Source organism: Dioscorea cayenensis, chromosome 3 (genome assembly GCF_009730915.1).
Source record: "Dioscorea cayenensis subsp. rotundata cultivar TDr96_F1 chromosome 3, TDr96_F1_v2_PseudoChromosome.rev07_lg8_w22 25.fasta, whole genome shotgun sequence".
NCBI lineage: Eukaryota > Viridiplantae > Streptophyta > Magnoliopsida > Dioscoreales > Dioscoreaceae > Dioscorea > Dioscorea cayenensis.
Genome location: NC_052473.1, coordinates 9,601,297 through 9,619,276, shown reverse-complemented (window position 1 = coordinate 9,619,276; position 17,980 = coordinate 9,601,297). Strand labels below are relative to the sequence as shown.

The 17,980-nt window shown below is 32.7% G+C and overlaps 1 protein-coding gene across 1 annotated transcript; it reads left to right on the top strand.

Moving 5' to 3' along the window:
- Window positions 1–5,290: 5,290 nt before the first annotated feature.
- On the top strand, window positions 5,291–17,282 carry LOC120250051 (protein PYRICULARIA ORYZAE RESISTANCE 21-like). The gene is made up of 3 exons (XM_039258803.1): window positions 5,291–5,533; window positions 16,469–16,550; window positions 16,642–17,282. Exons 1-3 carry the CDS (start codon window positions 5,291–5,293, stop codon window positions 17,280–17,282), a joined length of 966 nt encoding a protein of 321 aa, XP_039114737.1.
- The last annotated feature ends 698 nt before the right edge of the window (window positions 17,283–17,980 follow it).

Below are 17,980 nucleotides of genomic sequence, written 5' to 3'. Positions count from 1 at the left end.
GGAACTTTCCAAATGCGGAATCTATCATTTAATTATTGAGACACTTGTACATTATGCTGTTATGGACTTGACATTTACAACACATTATTGTAAATTTAATCTTCTATGGATTAGTTGTAATGTCTTTGCAAATTGTTAGTTTTGAAGTCTTCACAATCAACATTATAGATATCTATTAGAATCGGGTGAATGCGGTACTATCTCATATGCTAGAGTTTATGAAGTGTCTTAAGGGGCATTTGGTTGACAGGAGTAGAAATGGGGAGGAGTGGGATAGGAATGGAATGAGGAGTAGTGGAGTAGAAGTGAGAATGAAGAATGTGTTTGATTAGTAAGGTATAGAGAGAGTAATTCATTTGGAATGAGAAAAATAGAAAATGAAAATATGATAAAAAGATTCTTATGGCCCCTTATGCAAATAAATACTATTATATATAATAATGGGTTAATTTTAATTATACATATTTTTTTAAATATTGAAGAACTGTAACTAATTAATTATCATAAATAAATATTTAACTTTGATACTACAATTTTGTTCTATTTTTGGATTTAAGTATTAAAATTGTTAATTAGCTATTAATTAATGGTGTTAATTACAAATCAAAATAAGGAAACTTCCAAATAAAAGAAGTTAACCATACTAATTATTATTTTTTTATATTTTTTATATTTTTACATTAACAATTAAAGAGTCTATGGCACAAAACAAAAATGTAATAAAAAAAATCAAAACAATTAAAAATACCTTGTGAAATATCACATATTATGCATGGCACTAAAAGAAGCTAATCTTATTAATTACAATTTTTTTATAATTTTATATTTTTTCATACACAATTAAATATTCAAGGGTATAATTATCAATTTTACATCCAAGATTGAGTAATCTGCCCAAATATGTGTTGATTGAGACTCCTTCCCGTACATGTGTCTCAACCTCCTCCTCCTTACTCTCCCACTTCCATTGAGGCATACCGAAACAAGGTTACACCCAATCACCCCTCATTTCTACTCCACTCTTGACAACCAAACACCCCTTAATTGATTTTAATGATGATAATTGCTTATTTATTGTTTTAAAGACTGTATCATTATTATAGTTGTTGTTTCTTTATTTACCATTCAAATCAAAATATTTTATTTTTGAGTCTTGATCGTATGTGTCTAGCTTTTTATTGATTTTTTTTTTGTTTTTAAATGCCTAGTGTCGATGCTCTCCTTCTTTTAATGATAGCATTTATTCATACAATGTATGTGGTTCACTTTTGATCTCTTTTCATAATTTCTAGATGAGAGATGATCCCCACAAAACCGGTTCCATGATAGTTACTATAGAACCAAGATGTGGCTCAACCTCATCCGTTGGATTGTCTCGATTTAATAACTTCTAAAGTAAAGGGCATGAATCTTTCAAGATAATTACCGATATATCCTTAGATTATATAATAAAAAACAATAAAATTTATAAACCCATGGCTAAGATTGAGCCACATCTTGGTTCCGTGGTAACTACCACGGAACCGAGTCTACTGGATAAAAATTCATTTCTAGACACCTACAATTTCACTAAATTCTACCATTGTAATAGTGTACATAAATAATTTGTTTTTTCTTGGAATATACATATATATGTATATAATATGTCAGATTTTTTTTTTTTTGGTAATTCTTATAATTGTTTCTAAATTAGCCTTCTTCTACTTATAATTATAAATTTTTCGACAGGGTTAGTTTCTGACTTCTTAATCTCTTATGTATACTAAAAGCTTAAAAAACTAAATTGCTAATTAATCTCTTACTGACTGATTCTTCATCTTTATGAGTCGTTATGGTCTGGGCCTAATAGAGAGATCCTAAGTATTGACACTTACCCATCATTTACTCTACTTGACATACTTGTTTATCACACATTACTCGATGTTTAATCTCCATGGGCTTATCTATGTTCTGAACAAATTTATTAATCTTGAAGTTCCACAATCAACATCACAGCGGGCTATGATAATAGGGTATGTGGAGTTGTTTTTACTTGTGCAATTATAATATCAATATTATGTTTGCTTCTAAGAATGTAAATTATTTTATCATCTAAAATGTTTCTCCTATTAATATTCAGTCGGATGATTTTTGGACAAAAGACATGTCTCTTCAACATACATATTGAAGAGAAATGATCATTCAATTTTGGCCTTAACAACCACCTGAAACTATGAAGATCAACAAGCACTTAGATAGTGAGAATGATGAAACTGAATACTATGATAATAACATTTACAAAAAATTTAAATAAGTTTCCAACCACTAGAAAATTTAATATGATATTTAAAGTATGTAGCAGATTGATAGTTTTCTCTATATCTTCCACATGTGCTCGAGTACATATTAAGCATGATCATCATACAGGTTTCCTCATATTCTAATTATTTTTCTAATTCACACTCTTTTGTTTTTTAGTACAGTTTATCAATAATTTTTTTAAAAAACAAGAGTCCTTTTTCCCCCCTAATTGAAGTTGAATTTGCACAAGTCATCTGTCATCCTTGAATTTCTTTTCTTTTGTCTTCTATTTGTTAAAATGCCTGCAAGCAAATTGCGTTAATAGAGTAGGGGCTTAAAAGAAAGATTTCAACATGTAAAGACAAATATATAACGTTTGATATATTTTCATAGTTTATGTATGGATTAATCAGTGCATTATTTATTATTGTAAAACAATCATGTCATCAAAAGCATAAATATTTTTTACTTCATAATCTCTTATTTATACTAAAAATTGAAAAAACTAAATTACTAATTCACCCCTAACTAACTCTTTTAATCTCTGACTGACTGACTGACTCTTTCCTTATTTTGCATTTGGGCCTAATATAAGTCTTTATGGGTCATTATGGGCTGGCATGTCATCAAAAACATGAATATTTTGGACTTCTTAATCTCTTATTAATACTGAAACTTTAGAAAGCTAAAAAAAACTTTTAAAAACTAAATTACTAATTTACGCCTGACTGACTGACTGACTGACTTTTTCCCTATTTTGCATTTGGCCGTAATATAAATCTTACGGGTCATTTGGTAAATTGATGAGAGCGCTACAAATGATGATGTAGGCAGGCGGGTATCTAGACTAAAATGTCCAACTAAAGCATATTTACATGTATATAAAGCAATACAGAAATTGATCAATTATCATATAAGCCCTAATCTCAATGAAACATGGGTATATAATTCAGTTGATGCATACCATGGTACACCAACTGCTTAGTTTGAGAATTTTTAGTGTGGTAGAAGTTCTTAATAAACCTCCCATAGCGGATCGTTTTTTTAGTCTTCCAGAAGACACTAAATGTTGATGGATTGTCGAAGTTGAAGTCAACTGACACCAGAGGATTCAGATTGTTCCCAATATAATATGACCTTATTGGCCTACCAGAGAAATCTATTCTCTTGAGTTTTGGAGCAAAAATCTCAAACACAGTCTCATGATCATTTGAATCAAAGTCATTGATCTCATATTTATCACCAACTTCCTCTTCATATATATTTAGGTTCTCAAAATTCAAATATATAGAATTGATTTCAAATATCAGTGATATCTTTGCACTTTTTCAATGTTAGATCTTTGAGGGTAGGACAATTACTAAGAAGGTTAGTCAACTCATCATTTGCAAAATCCATTGATTCAAAATAAATAGTTTTGAGAGAGGCCAGCCAAAAATTTTCAAGCAAGCTAAGCATGCAAAATTTAAAAAGTTATGTTAGTTAAATTTTCACTTTCAAATTAACATTCAGGTTCAAAAGGCAACTCATAATATTTGTTGTAGGGTGTCAAATCCAACACAACCCTTCAACTTCCTGCCTCACCACATAATCAATCCATGAGTAAATCTTAAACATCAGGCATAGGTTACACTCCACGTGGACCAAAAACTCCAAAATCGACCTTTCCCTATTATCAAGCGCTTTATCGATGCAAGCAATGAGTTGAGGAGATTCCACTATGTTTGTTTGGCTGAAAGTCTACTCTAGGGGTTGAATTCCAAAAATTCTCCCACCTTCTAGACAAATAGCTCAGCCAAAACAAGCTTGGCATTGGTAAGAAAGAAAGAACCTTTTCGAGTGCATCAATATCTTGGGCAATGTTATCCATTGATACAGATTTGGCACCCTTAGAAGCTGTTTAGAGTAAACAAATGATTAAGTAGAACCCTCTACTAAGGCAAGGAAACACACAAAGAAATAGAAAACATTTGAAAATATATGTAATTTCCTTAGAAAAAATTCTAAAAATCAAGAAATAGCCTAAGATTGAGACATGATGTGCAAGAATATTAGCACAAAGATAAGCATAGTTTTCATGGACAAAACTCCACAACAACTAAAAAACGAAGAGGCAATTCATTGTTTTAATACACCCATATGAATGTATAAATATACATAAAAGAAGCAAATGAATCTAGAAGACAAGAAGCAACAACCAAGATAAGGTTAGATTTTGGCGGCTTTCCCAATGTTGGGAAAACCAAAAATCATCAATAAAATAAAAATGCTTGAAAGGGAGGAAAAACACAAACTTGAGAAAATATGTTCAAATTATTCAAGAAAATACCACTATCAAGGAACAATCCTTTAGTCTGACAAAAAAACCTAGGTCTAAACATAATTTAATTCCTTCAATTATGGTTCAAAATTCAATAGTGAATTTGGATCCAAATAGATGATTTAGAAGATAAGAAAGAGAGAATAGAGATTTCTTAAGAAATTGTACATGAAATCAGACACTGTAATAGACTCCAAGTCAAGAAAACAAACATTTTTAGGTGAAATAAAAAATGTATAACATCAAATTAGATGACCAAATTCTTGATTATTAACACTAATGGATGAGGCAAGTACCCTAGAAATTATACTTATTTTCTCCAACCAAGAATTGACAAATTCAGAATTCGAATCAATTAGAATGAGATTATTGACAAGAAAAATAATGTCATTAGAAGAAAAAAAAAACCAAAGAAAAAATTGCCAAGTAAAAAATTAGTTTCAAGGCACTCCTAACAAATGCACTATAATGAAAATATATGACATAATCTCTCTAAAACCCAACTAAAATTAAGTAATTTCAAAAAAACTAAATTACATCTACAATAACTTTCATCTGAAACGCAACACATGCTAATGGAAACCCCCAGTCTTTGCACAATTAATCTCAATTCCTTTACAGATTATTCAATTAAGGCATCATGACATTTTTATAGAGTTTCTCATCTCATCTTAACCAGTCCAAAACAGCATGGCAGATGACAATATTGGAGTTGAAGAAGAAAAACACCATATGATGGTGGAAAGGTTAGAGGAGGTCCTTCCTGGAGAAGATGATGACTCCATAGAGGAATCCGATGAGCAATATGATGATATTGAAATGTTTGAGGAAGTGGATGATTCTACAACCCTAGGCAAAATCTACGAAGGGCATCGAAAGGAATCTCTCTTAGAAAGTCAGCCAAATGATGCTAATCGCTCAGAAGAAAGGAAGGCATGTGGGTAGTGAGGAAGGAGGCATTCTTCGGAACTTAATCCATCCCACCTCTCATGAAAATCTTTGATCTTAACGTTTCACTTTTTATCGAATTTTTCTTTAATAAGATAATTGTTCTTTGTCTTATCTATATTGGTTTAATGATGAATGAAATCCTAAATATTCTTGGATGAAGTTGTAGAGAAGCTTCAAGACTAGATAAACAAAACCAGATCAGGATTTTGATGAAAGATTTTAAGTTAGACATCATTGCGCTAGTGGAGACTCATGCAAATGAGTCTAGGCTTTCTAGTCTCTGTGCTAAATTTGTTAAACATTGGAATTAGGCAACAATTGCCATAGATGGCTACTCCGGAGGTATTTTAATTTTATGGCTCAGGCAAATAAGCATGATTACCCTGGTGGCCCACTCCTGACAAGCTTTACACTTATCATTTCACCTCCTTCATAAAGTCAGTGGATTATATCAGTGGTGCACAACACACAACGCATTAATCTTCAGCAAATGTTATGAAAGGAGTTGACACCGTTTGCTAAGATTAGTAACCCATGGATTGTCCTGGGTGACTTCAACTCGATTACATCTCTTGAAGAACATAAGGAAAGTAATTTTAATTATTATTCCAGGAAAGCCTCACTGTTTTCTAACTTCATCTCTGGTAACTCCTTGATAGATGTGAATTACTCTAGTGCAAACTTTTCTTAGTATAATGGGCATTGGGACCAAGCTCAAAGATGTTGAAAACTTTGATTGATAAAGTGAAACATGGATTTGTTCTTGGTCGTTCTCTGGTTGATAATATTATAGTAGTTCAAGAAGCTGTTGCATTAAAATATGGCTATCATGACTCTTGAATGTCATAATTTTATGCTACTTAAGTTGTACACACCTGGAAATTTTTGCAGCATAGTCATCTAGAACTTTCATCCTTTCTAAAACTTCATAAATTATTTGTCTCTCTTTGTTGCTCATTGAAAAGCATGCAACATGCAAATAAGTTTTATTTCGGTCATATTCAACTAGGTGAAGCTCCGGTGTTAAACCCAAATATTTTAAATCCAACTGAGCTTTAAACCATCTTTTGATTTGCCTTTAAGGTTCAACAAGGTTCCAATTATATTATCGCAAACATTTTTCTCAATGTGCATCACATCGAGATTGTGACGCAATAACTTATTTTTCCAATATGACAACCTGAAAAATATTCTTCTTTTTTCTAACCATGCGGCAAATTGGAGTTACCGCTCATTTTTCCATATGTGGTCACCTGACCTTGTAGCTCATCCAACACCTCAACACAAGATGGTGGTTTAGGCTTATCCCTAAATTCTAAGGTGTTATCAAAAGAGCGTGTTTGATGACGAAATATGTGATTAGGAGCTAAAAATTGATGATGACCAATGTAATAATGTTTCCACCATTTTTTAAGAAAAATGTATAAGTGTGCTTATGACAGGAAAGACATGCTAATGCACCCTTGGTACTCCACCCAGACAAATTTGCATACCCTAAAAATCACTAACAATCCATAATATTGTTGCTCGCATTTTGAAGTTTTCCTTAATAGATGCATCAAAGGTATCAACACCAAACTCCCACAATTCTTGAAGCTCCTCTATTAAGGGTTCTAGATATACATCAATATTATTACCCAGTTGTGAAGGTCCAGGAATAAGTAACGATAACATCATGTAAGGTTGTTTCATGCACATCCATGATGGTAATTTATAAGGAAATAAAACAACATGCCATGTACAATGTGAAACAGTCATTGTTTTGAAGGGGTTAAAGCCATCTGTAGCCAATCCAAGCCTAACATTTTGAGGGTCTAAAGAAAAACCTTTATGCAAGAAGTCAAAACTTTTCTAAGCAGAAGAATCTACTAGATGCCTTAAGCATCCATCTTTTGTACGATCTTCATCATGGCACCTCATGGAAGATGCTATTTGAGATGACATAAATAATCTCTACAATCTCGGCTTTAATGGAAAGTAACGAAGAAATTTGACAAGGACTTTATGAAAATTTGACTTTGATTTTATTTTTGGTTCATGTGAACTTATTCTCCATCTATATGCATTACAAATAGGATACTGACTTTTATTTGCATGCTCCTTTCTAAATAAAACACAATCATTTGGACATGCATTGATCCTTTCATAGCTAAGACCTAAATCTCTAAGAAATGTTTTGGTCTCATAAAATGACTTAGGTAATATTTCACATTCAGGAAGTAGCTCCTTTAATAACTCTAGCATCATCGAGAAAGATTTATTAGTCCACTTACCAAGACATTTGATGTTGAGCATTCTAAGAATAAAGGAAAGTAATGTGTGAGTCTTACACCCTAAATAAACTTCTTTTTGACCTTTTTCAATCAACTTAAAAAAATTTGCAATCATTTGATTTGGCTCATCATCTCTTTGTGTATATGACTGGTCACCCATTGATATGTCATGTAGCAAAACTCCCATATCATGATACTAACTCCTTTCATCTTGCTTAGATTCACTATTCAAATTAGCATGCAAGGAAGAGCATTCTCAATGCAACACCCAATGAGTATAACCATCTATAAATCCAAAACACACTAGGTGATTATATACTTCGTCACGAGTGGTCCAAAACCGATTGCAACAATTCTTACAAAGAATGAAAAGCTTTGAATCTAAAAATATAATCCAATGAATACAAAGTAAGCAAATATTGTCATAGAGATATGAAACTCAAAATATTATCAACTATTAGTTTGTTAAGAATTTTTCATCACATTGACTAGGGATAGAATCAGGAAAGTTTTCTTTGGGCGAGGTGGGCTAGATAAAAAAGTTGGCAAGTTGTTTAGATTTTAGTTGAACTTACAACAAAACTAGTAAAAAGTTAAAGGGGGCTAAACAATATATTTTTACAAATAATTTTCTAAAATATTTAATTTCTATACTATTATGCCAATTTGTAAAAAGCTTAAGTGCTTAACATAATGTTTTGATAAATATTTTTTAACTATATTTAATTTTTCATATGATGTATACCAATTTGAAACAAAAAAACAAAAAAACTAGTGGGACAAACAATTAATTTTTACAAATATATCTTTAAAATATAATTTTTTTTATATAATACATATCAATTTGTAAGAAACGAGACAAAAATAGACTTTTACAATTATTTTTTAAAATTATATATTTTATATCATATATACTAATTTATAAAAATTTAGGTTCCAAACAATAAATTTATGCAAATGTTTTCATTGAATATATAATTGTTATTTTATGTATACTAATTTAACTAAAAATAAGGACAAATTTATAAAAGCAGGAAGGGGCCATGGCCCCTTTATCCCAACCCTAGCTACATCCCTAATAATGCCATTACATGGGTTATGAGTTAAAGAGTTGTTTGGATTGGTTTTTGAAAAGCCCAGAAATACTTAACTTATAAAAAAAAAACACTTATGGGCTAAAAAAACATGCTTGTATTAGCTTTTCTGCAGAAGCAGATACTGATAAAAAAGCTGAAAACCAATTTTTTTTCGGAAACTAGTCATGTGGTGCTTTTGGAAAAAAAAACAATTCTCAAAAGCTGTTTTGGGGCTTGTTAAATTACTAAGTTACCCTTATCAAATAGAAAAATGACTATGTTTTTATACTTTTTGTTTCCCCAATTTTCTCCCTATAATAATAATAATTACTATAATTATAATTATTATTATAGTAATAATATTATTAATAATAATTGTAATTTTAATTATAATCATAATAAATTAAGTTATTATTATATTATTATCATTATTGTTGTCATTATCATTATCAATAGTAATGTAAAATAGTAACTCAATAAAAACTCAATGCATACCCATTTTAGTAATTTGCCACCTCTAAAAGTCCTTTTAAAAATCCATATCCAAACAACTTCACACATATAAAAATACGTCTACATTAGCTTATCTAAATATAAAATACAAGAAAACACTTAACTTACTTTTAATAGCACTTTTTTTCAAAAAGTGCTTCTACAAATTAAAAAAACACACACACACACTTTTTTTAAAAGCCAATCCTAACAAGCTAACATCCACTTTAGATTTACTCATAGTGCATTGTCCGTTTAAATTGCATGATTAAAACTTACAAATAATTAAGGGCTTGCTTGGCATGAGGTTATTGAGGGTTTTGTAAGGTAAGGTTATGGACTAACCCTTGTTTGGATTCAGGATTATATAGAGGGTAGGGTTTGAGGGGGTTAAATGGAGGGTTGAAAAGCTCCATTTACCCTATTTTCTCAACCCTCCAAATTGGGGGATTGAGAAGGTTTTGTTTTTTATCTGGACTCAAAATACCCTTGACTTTTCCAAGAAATGACATCTATTTTGTTAGGTTAAAGGATTTTTAAACAATCAGGAAGGTTTCGCCGAGTGCTTCACCACCATGTGCATGCGAGAGCTACTGCGCCCCCTCAGTCTGGATGATTTCTTAGACAGTGTGCGCGATAACTTCACCATCGTCTCTTAGCTCTCCTTCTTTGGGTGAGGCCCCTTTCCATCTCCATTGATCTCTTCAGTTTTTTTTATTTTTTATTTTTTGAGCTGAAATGTGGAATGTGCGGTTTCTTGAGATCTAGATGTTGTGATTGCAGTTTTGATGATGTTGTTTGTGGGATTCTCTTCTTGGAGCTTCAGAACCAGGTATTATGTTTGTGTTTATATATATATATATAGGTCTAAATTTGGTCATTCTGGTTGTTTTTCATTAGATGGTGTTGCTCTTCATGTTTTGGTTTGGATCTTTTGGTTTTTATTTTTTAGGGATGAGATCTTGATTTCATCGGATTGAATGAAGTTTAAATGGTTTGTGAGTGAATTTGAAGGGGGCCAGAACTTGTTTAGTGTTGTTAATCCTGTCAATTGATGTTAATTATATATATATATATATTGAAAATAGGACTAGAACTTGTTTAGTGTTCTGGTCATTGCAAGTGATATAAGAAACTCCCTGACTAGCGACTGCTGCCTATTTGATGGTCCATGGATTTATGAATTGGTTGTTTTTATTTTGTGTTAATTATTTTATATCAATGCCTTCTTTGTCATATATATCATTAGAACATGAATTCGAACCCCGATATGCTAATGACTAGATTTTTATCAATTCTTGTTGTTTATGAACCCTTGAGCCTTCTCGTCATGTAGTATTCTATCAATGTAACTTAGATTTCCTGTCAGATTGATAAACTTGGGCATCACCATGGAAAGTGTTCTCTTAAATAGTCATCCTTGTAAGATTAAATTGCCCTTTCTTTGTTTCAGTATGTGCAACTCATAACCATAAAGTCTTAAATACTGAAACCTTTTGTTTTTATAGTAGGTACATGACTATCAAATATTTATTCTACAACTGGACTGATTAATTTGTAGCTGCATCATCTTTTTTTTTTCATTATGAAAGCAAAATATTACCAAATTCTTTCTAGATCCAATATTGTTCTTTGTTTGTCTGATCCTTGTCTTGGGCAATGAGATGTTCATTTTTGCAAGCATGACAAAGATCATACATTAATTATGGATATGATCTAAATGACAAAAACTTCACTATAGTAAAAAAAATCCTTAAAATAGTATATATATATATATATATATATTGAAAATGGGACCATAACTTGTTTGATTCACAAATGAGACAAACCAACCAATCAGTATTAACACTAGAATACTAGATACCGTTTTTAAATACTAGCGTTGGGCCTACTAATGTTCGGCCTATTAATTCTAGGCCCAATAATACTTCTAAATCCAATGGCATGTGGATAGTCTAATTCTGTTTACTTATGAACACTTAGAATTTAGGTAGATGTTGTTAAGCATGGATATCATGCATCTATCTATATATCTATGGCCCCTTGTTGATTGAGCCCTAATTAAATGTTATATATAATTGATGTAGTTAGCTTTTCAAGTGGTCAAGTAGCACAATTTGCCTTGCCTTATTGACTTTGTTTTCATTACCTTGCACACATGAACCACCAATTTTGTTCTCTTTTATATTATATATATATATATATATATATAAAATTCAACAAACAATGTCACCTCTATTGAATAGATTTTATTGGAAAGATATTATAATTCCTAACATTAAAATAAAACAAATTAAGTTCCATGGCCCCAACATTTGACTATTTGCAACCAATGCTTGCTTTGTTTGATTGATTGAACTTGATTGCTCAAATGTGGTTCATTCATTGGAAAGATATCATGCATGTTATTATATTGTAGACTTATATGAGAATATTTCTGTCCATGACATAATGTTTTTGGTCATATGAGAATACTTAATTTTTTTCGCATGTTAGTATATGAGAATGTTTAATATTCTGCCCTTTTTTTCGCAAATTTTGATAATTAATTTTTTTAGATAGCCAACAAAAAAAAAAACTATTGGACAATCCTTTCATAAAATTGCAACGGTTTCTTCATTTAGCAGCAACTCAAGTTATTATTTTAGTGATTAGTTGGATTGTGAGGTGTAAGAAGGAACATAAACATGTTAACAATCAAATTGCCTGTGAATTACACCTTTATGGAGACCAAGAAAGAGATGAGCTAATGTCACATTTGTTGTGAAGTGATCTATGTTATAACATGATAAGAATGAGTCATAGAGCTTTCCTAGGATTATGTGAAATATTTGTTAGGGACGGAGGTCTTAGACCAACTTTACAAGTGTCCATCGAGGAGCAAGTTGCAAGAACTCTATATTTATTAGGTCATAATGTCTCTCACCGTGAACTGTCTTTCTTCTTCAGTCATTCTCGTGAGACAATCTCCCATCATTTTCATAATGTATTGCAAGCTATAGTAGAGTTAGAGGAAAAATACCTAGTACAACTGGATGGCTCACAAATCCTTCAGAAATATTCAGCAGCAGTAGATTTTATCCATATTTTAAGATAATCGAATCCCCAATGAATTTTAATTTTATTACAATTATGTGTATGATGTGAATAAAATATTAAATTTATCCCAGGATTGTGTTGGTGCGATTGATGGAACACATATTTGTGTAAAAGTTTCCAATGTTGATGCTTCTATGTATCGTGGAAGGAAGGAATACCCAATACAAAATGTGTTGGCTGCATGCACATTAGATTTAAAATTCACTTACGTGTTATTTAGGTGGAAAGGCACAACATCTGATTCCTGAATAATGGAAAATGCGTTAAGTAGAGCTTGTCCACTAAAAATTCCTCAAGGTAATTGTTGATTAGATCCAATATTTTATTAAAGACCATATATACACAAACAATGTTATAATATAGTTCATTTGTTATTTAGGAAAATATTATCTTGTTGATGTTGGATTCATGTTAAGAAGTAGGCTTATTACACCATATAGAGGAGAGCGATATCACTTGAAGGAATATTCAAGGAACACATCATGAAATCCACGTAAATTATTTAATCTTCGCCATGCATCTTTACGAAATTCTATCAAGTGAGAATTTGGTGTCCTTAAGAAGCGTTTTTTTATAGTAGAGAGCTCAACAGAGCCACATTATGGTTTGGAAACACAGAAAGAAATTATTTTTGCATGTTGTATTTTGCACAATTATATAATGGATGTAGATCCTGATGAAACCCTAATTGCTCAAGTCGATAACGAACTTAGTGATGAAGCTCAAGGTGAACATGATGGCATCGGGGAAAACAATGAAGAAACAATTGTAGGAGAAATTATTAGGGATGCTATAGCAATTAATTAGCTAAGGTTGAGGGGTTTAGGCTGTGAATTCGCACCCACAACCAGTGACTCTTTGCTATTATTACTTTCAATGAGTCTTAAATTCGATACATTTTGATTGTCTCAATGACAACCCGTGACCCCTTAAATATTTTCAATAATAATTTTAAGATCTTAAAATTTTTGGAGATCTCCAAAAATTATTTATTATAATAAATTAATTATTTTTAAAATTTAAAGCTTAATTAATATTATACAATTTTAAATAATTTTTAAAAAATTTTATTTATTTCTCTATTTTGTCTAATAGTTTACTTCAAAACAGTATTTTTTTTATAAGACTAACATTTTATTTTTTAAATAATAAATAAAAAGTTTTAAATTTTATTTATATCGTTCCCTTTTTTTTCTTTATTCTTAAGTTTTTTTATTGAAAATTTAAAATATATAATTTTAATCATCTCATATAGACATTAGTTAAAAATAAATTTTGAAAAAAAATTAGTTTTTATAAAATAAATTAGAGGCATAATTTTGAACTTTTCTTTTACTTATACCAAGATATTTTGAATTTGGCTTTTACTTATTATTTCATGATATAAAAAATAAATCAATAATTAGGATTTTGTACTTGTTTCCGATTTAAATAGAGGCCCCATGCTATATTTGATTGAGCTAGGATTGGAACTGGTTACCAAATTGTGGTTGAGCTATATTTTGCTATATTAATTAAAGTTCTTGTCTTTTAAGTTTTTATTAATACAAAAGCATGACAATTAATAGTGTTCACAAAGAACAAGTAAGCTAAAAGTTTCATGAAAGAGAGATCATTAAACAAAGCAACTAGATTAGGTGGCCTTTAGACCTTTCCAAGGGTCGGGCTACCCGCCCAAACCTGAAGGCCCGCCAGAAAATAGAAGGGTTTGGGCAAATATATAAGGCCCAATGTTCGGGCATTGGAGCAAAAAAGAAGCCCATTTTAAAAATGGGCTGGGTTTGGTTTTCATTATTAAAAACCCGACCCGACCCGAATTATAAGATATATTTATTAATTAGTTTTGTATATACTTATATATATAATAGTTTAAATTTACATTGATTATTTAATATTAGTTTTGTATATACTTATATAATATATATTTATTGTTGATTGTCATTGATTATAATGATTTTAATTTTAGTTGTTGAAATGGTATAAATATTTGCATTTGGTATTTAATTTTTAAGTGTTTTGTAGAATAATATTTGATTATATTCACATATTAATATTATTGTTAAGTTTTTTTTTATAACTTATATATAGTATTTGATGAAAAGCCTATTTGGGTGGGATTGGGTGGGCTTTAGGTAGAGATTATTAAATTTGAGCGGGATTTGGGAGGGTTAAGGCCCAGATTTTTAGGCCAAGCCAGGCTTGGACAAGCTTGAATTTTAGTAATTATGGATAAAACCCGGCCCGAACCTAGCCCGACCCGGCCCATGGAGAGGTCTAGTGCCCTTTCCTCCACCACTTGATATTAAAATGTAAAAAAAAATTCTCCTAAGTTTTGGTCATCATCTTACAGCTTTTCTCGAGTAAGTTTCACTGGTGGCCACAAATGTTTCATCATTATGACACTATGGCCACAAATGTTTTTTTTTTTTGTAACGTTGTGATCACAAAACCATTCTCCCGTCGCACTAATGGCCACAAATGTTTTTTAGAACGTCGTGCCACAAACGTTTCATCATTATAATGGGCTGTGCCACAGAGCTTCCCTACGTGGATCATGTGTTTTGTGGCCACGTCATCAACTTCACCAGAAGTAGCCCCCAACATGCCAATGTGACCATCAGTATAACCGAAGAATAATTTTGTGGCCACAACGTTACAAAAAAAAACATTTGTGACCATAGCGTTAAAATTTACCCTTAGTCTGTTTAGCATGAAAACCACACATCCTTGATTCCTTGTCTACTTTCTCTCTCATATGACTCCATGATATATATATATATATATCACAAAACATGCACAAAACATGCATGACTTTATAGCTTCAATTAGAATATTAATTAAGATATAATCAAATGCTTCTTAATTTTATTTTACTATGAGTTAAGAAAGTTAAAAAACCAAAAAAGAATTAATTAAATGGCATATTAATTAAGAAGTAATCAGCTCAGCAGTAAAGTAAAAGGTCATGATCAGCATGTCCTCTTCAACGAACTTGAAAAGGAAATTCATTTCTAATCTTGAAAAACTCCTTCATTCTTTGCCAACAATTTTTGTAAAAAGTTTAATAAAGCTTTTCGATTCCTTTTCTTGTTTTTTCAAACTGATTATACATAGTAGTCATCATGTGTATACAAAATGGACACCTTCAATAATGAACTCCTCAAATATATAGATATAAAGAAACCATGTTCACTATGAGTAAACTAGAAGAATGATACTGTTGACTTGTTCTCTAGCTCACTCACTCATCACTTTTTAAACTAATAATTATGACTTTAACCACTATGATCTCTCAAACTTTCTTCAGTACCACCATCACAATCCCCTACCCACCATGTCAATCAATTGTTTAATTTCCTTGTTTGCCTGTAAAATCAAAATTAATTCTCTACGGCACTTGGAAAAGTCTGTGTGAGAGAAAGTTAAAAAGAGATAGAGAGCACCTTGTCTATAGACAGTAGCAAGAACAGTAGCAACGGGTTGTACTTCTTTTTTTTTTAAATCAAATACTGTGATAAATTTGGCGCATGCCAATTTTCTTGTTATACTGTTCATTTCTCCATCCTCTCATTTTTTTTTCCCTTTATATATACCATCTCATCTTCTTATCTTCTCATCTTCTTCACTCAAAAGAACAAGATTAAGATCAAGGAGGAAGAAGAAGACATGGCAGAGAAGGTAGAGAAGATGATCAGCTGGGATTAATTGATTTGTCTCAAAATATAATTCCACTCTTGCCTTTTCTTTTTGTTTTGTTTTGTAACTACTAACAAAAGCACATATATATATATATATATAGATATATTTATTTATTATTCCTTCCACCTTATTTGAAAACTAGAAATTATCATTTTGATTCGGGAATTTATACACACAAAAGTCATCAAGTATGTTGTTGTTGTCCATTATTAATACATTCAGCTTTGATCCGAAAGCCAAGTTCATAATCACATTCAAGTACTTCTCTCCACATGCAGATCTCCACGTTAATACTCGAAGTGGATCTTAGTTGCTCCAAGTGCCACAGAAAGATTAAAGAACTCTTGTGCAAGCTCAAAGGTATATTACTTAGTTATTTTTTAATATTTTTTACTTAACAATTTTTCATCATGTATATGATTAATTAATGAATGAATAATGTTGATATCAGACCAAGAGAACATCAAGGAGATCAATTATGATGTGAAGAATAACAAGGTGACAATCTCTGGTCCCTTTGATCCTCACACCCTCACAAGAACCCTCTACTGCAAAGCTTGCAAAATTATAAAAAAAATCACCAGCCCACCTCCTCCAACTACTCATAAACCAGCAGTTCCCAAACCCACCAAGCCTGAGTTCCCCCCCGGACCACCTTGCTGTGCTAAACCAACCTACGAGTGGTTGTATGGAGTGTTCAAGTGCGCTTCGTGTGGAATGGTGTACGCGTGGACCAATCAATGCCCGCCACCTACTATCAAAAAATGCCACCCCGGACCGGGTTGCTGCATGGGGGTTACTGCATGTGGCAGTGGGACCAATTATCAATGCCTGCCACCACCTGCTGCTAAGGAAAATGGAACTGATCATCATGAGAATAATAATAATAATAATAATAATAATAAGACACCGGTATTCGATCCCTGCAGGCCACCGGAACAGGTTTGCTGCCCTAGACCATGCTACGTGGGAATGCATGGAGGGACCATGTGTGTATCTTGTGGGTTGAAGTGTCCCTGGATCAATCATCAAGTCTCAGTTCCACAACCTCAACCTCACCATGTCTATGGCTATGGTTGTGTCGTTGAGTGAAGTTTCCTGTCTCCATCTTACGACTATAGGGTTGGGCTACCCCCACCCCTATAAGCCGGCTTCTGGTGACACGCCTCCCTCACCACCAGTACATACTAAATCGTGCTTTCGCTGAGAGTCGATGCAGGGCACGACTCGCGGTTCGCTCGGTCTTTGCTCGCCACGAGGGTCTCGACTGGGGAGGGTTCCCGACCAGCACGGGCGCGCAGCTCAGTCCGAGTGAAGTGCCCCGAGTGAAGATCGCTGGTCGAGCGCCCGGATTAACCTGGACCGCACGAGGGCGCCGCTGTCTTGATCTGGGGTAATGTAATGATTGCAAATGAACTCAACCCCTTTAGCCTCACATCGGCCATGGGATGGACTCTCAGTGTAAGATATAAGTGGTGGGCATCCTTCACCACTAGGCCGGGTCCCTGTGGAGTTGTGGATCCCACCTTGTATTATGTGGGTTGGGTGAGGGTCGACCAACGAGGGTTCCACTGCACTTGGGCTTAGCCACGGGTCCGAGCTGAGGGTCGTTGAGTGCAGAGTCATCGCCCTCACGCACTGCCATAGGGTAGGGCCACCCCACCCCATAGGCCTGGGTCTGCTGAGTTAGTGGATTCCACCTCTGTGTGTGCTGTGCTTTGGGGCCGTGAGGGGTCGACCAATGGAGGGTTCCCGACGCAGCCTGCTGGTCACACGGTGGGGCCCCGAGT

Coding starts and splice junctions, on each gene's coding strand:
- LOC120250051 (XM_039258803.1), top strand. CDS start 5,291: ATGGCAGATGACAATATTGGAGTTGAAGAAGAAAAACACCATATGATG. Junction 5,534..16,468: donor ATCGCTCAGAAGAAAGGAAG/GCATGTGGGTAG, acceptor CTCCACATGCAG/ATCTCCACGTTAATACTCGA. Junction 16,551..16,641: donor ACTCTTGTGCAAGCTCAAAG/GTATATTACTTA, acceptor TGTTGATATCAG/ACCAAGAGAACATCAAGGAG.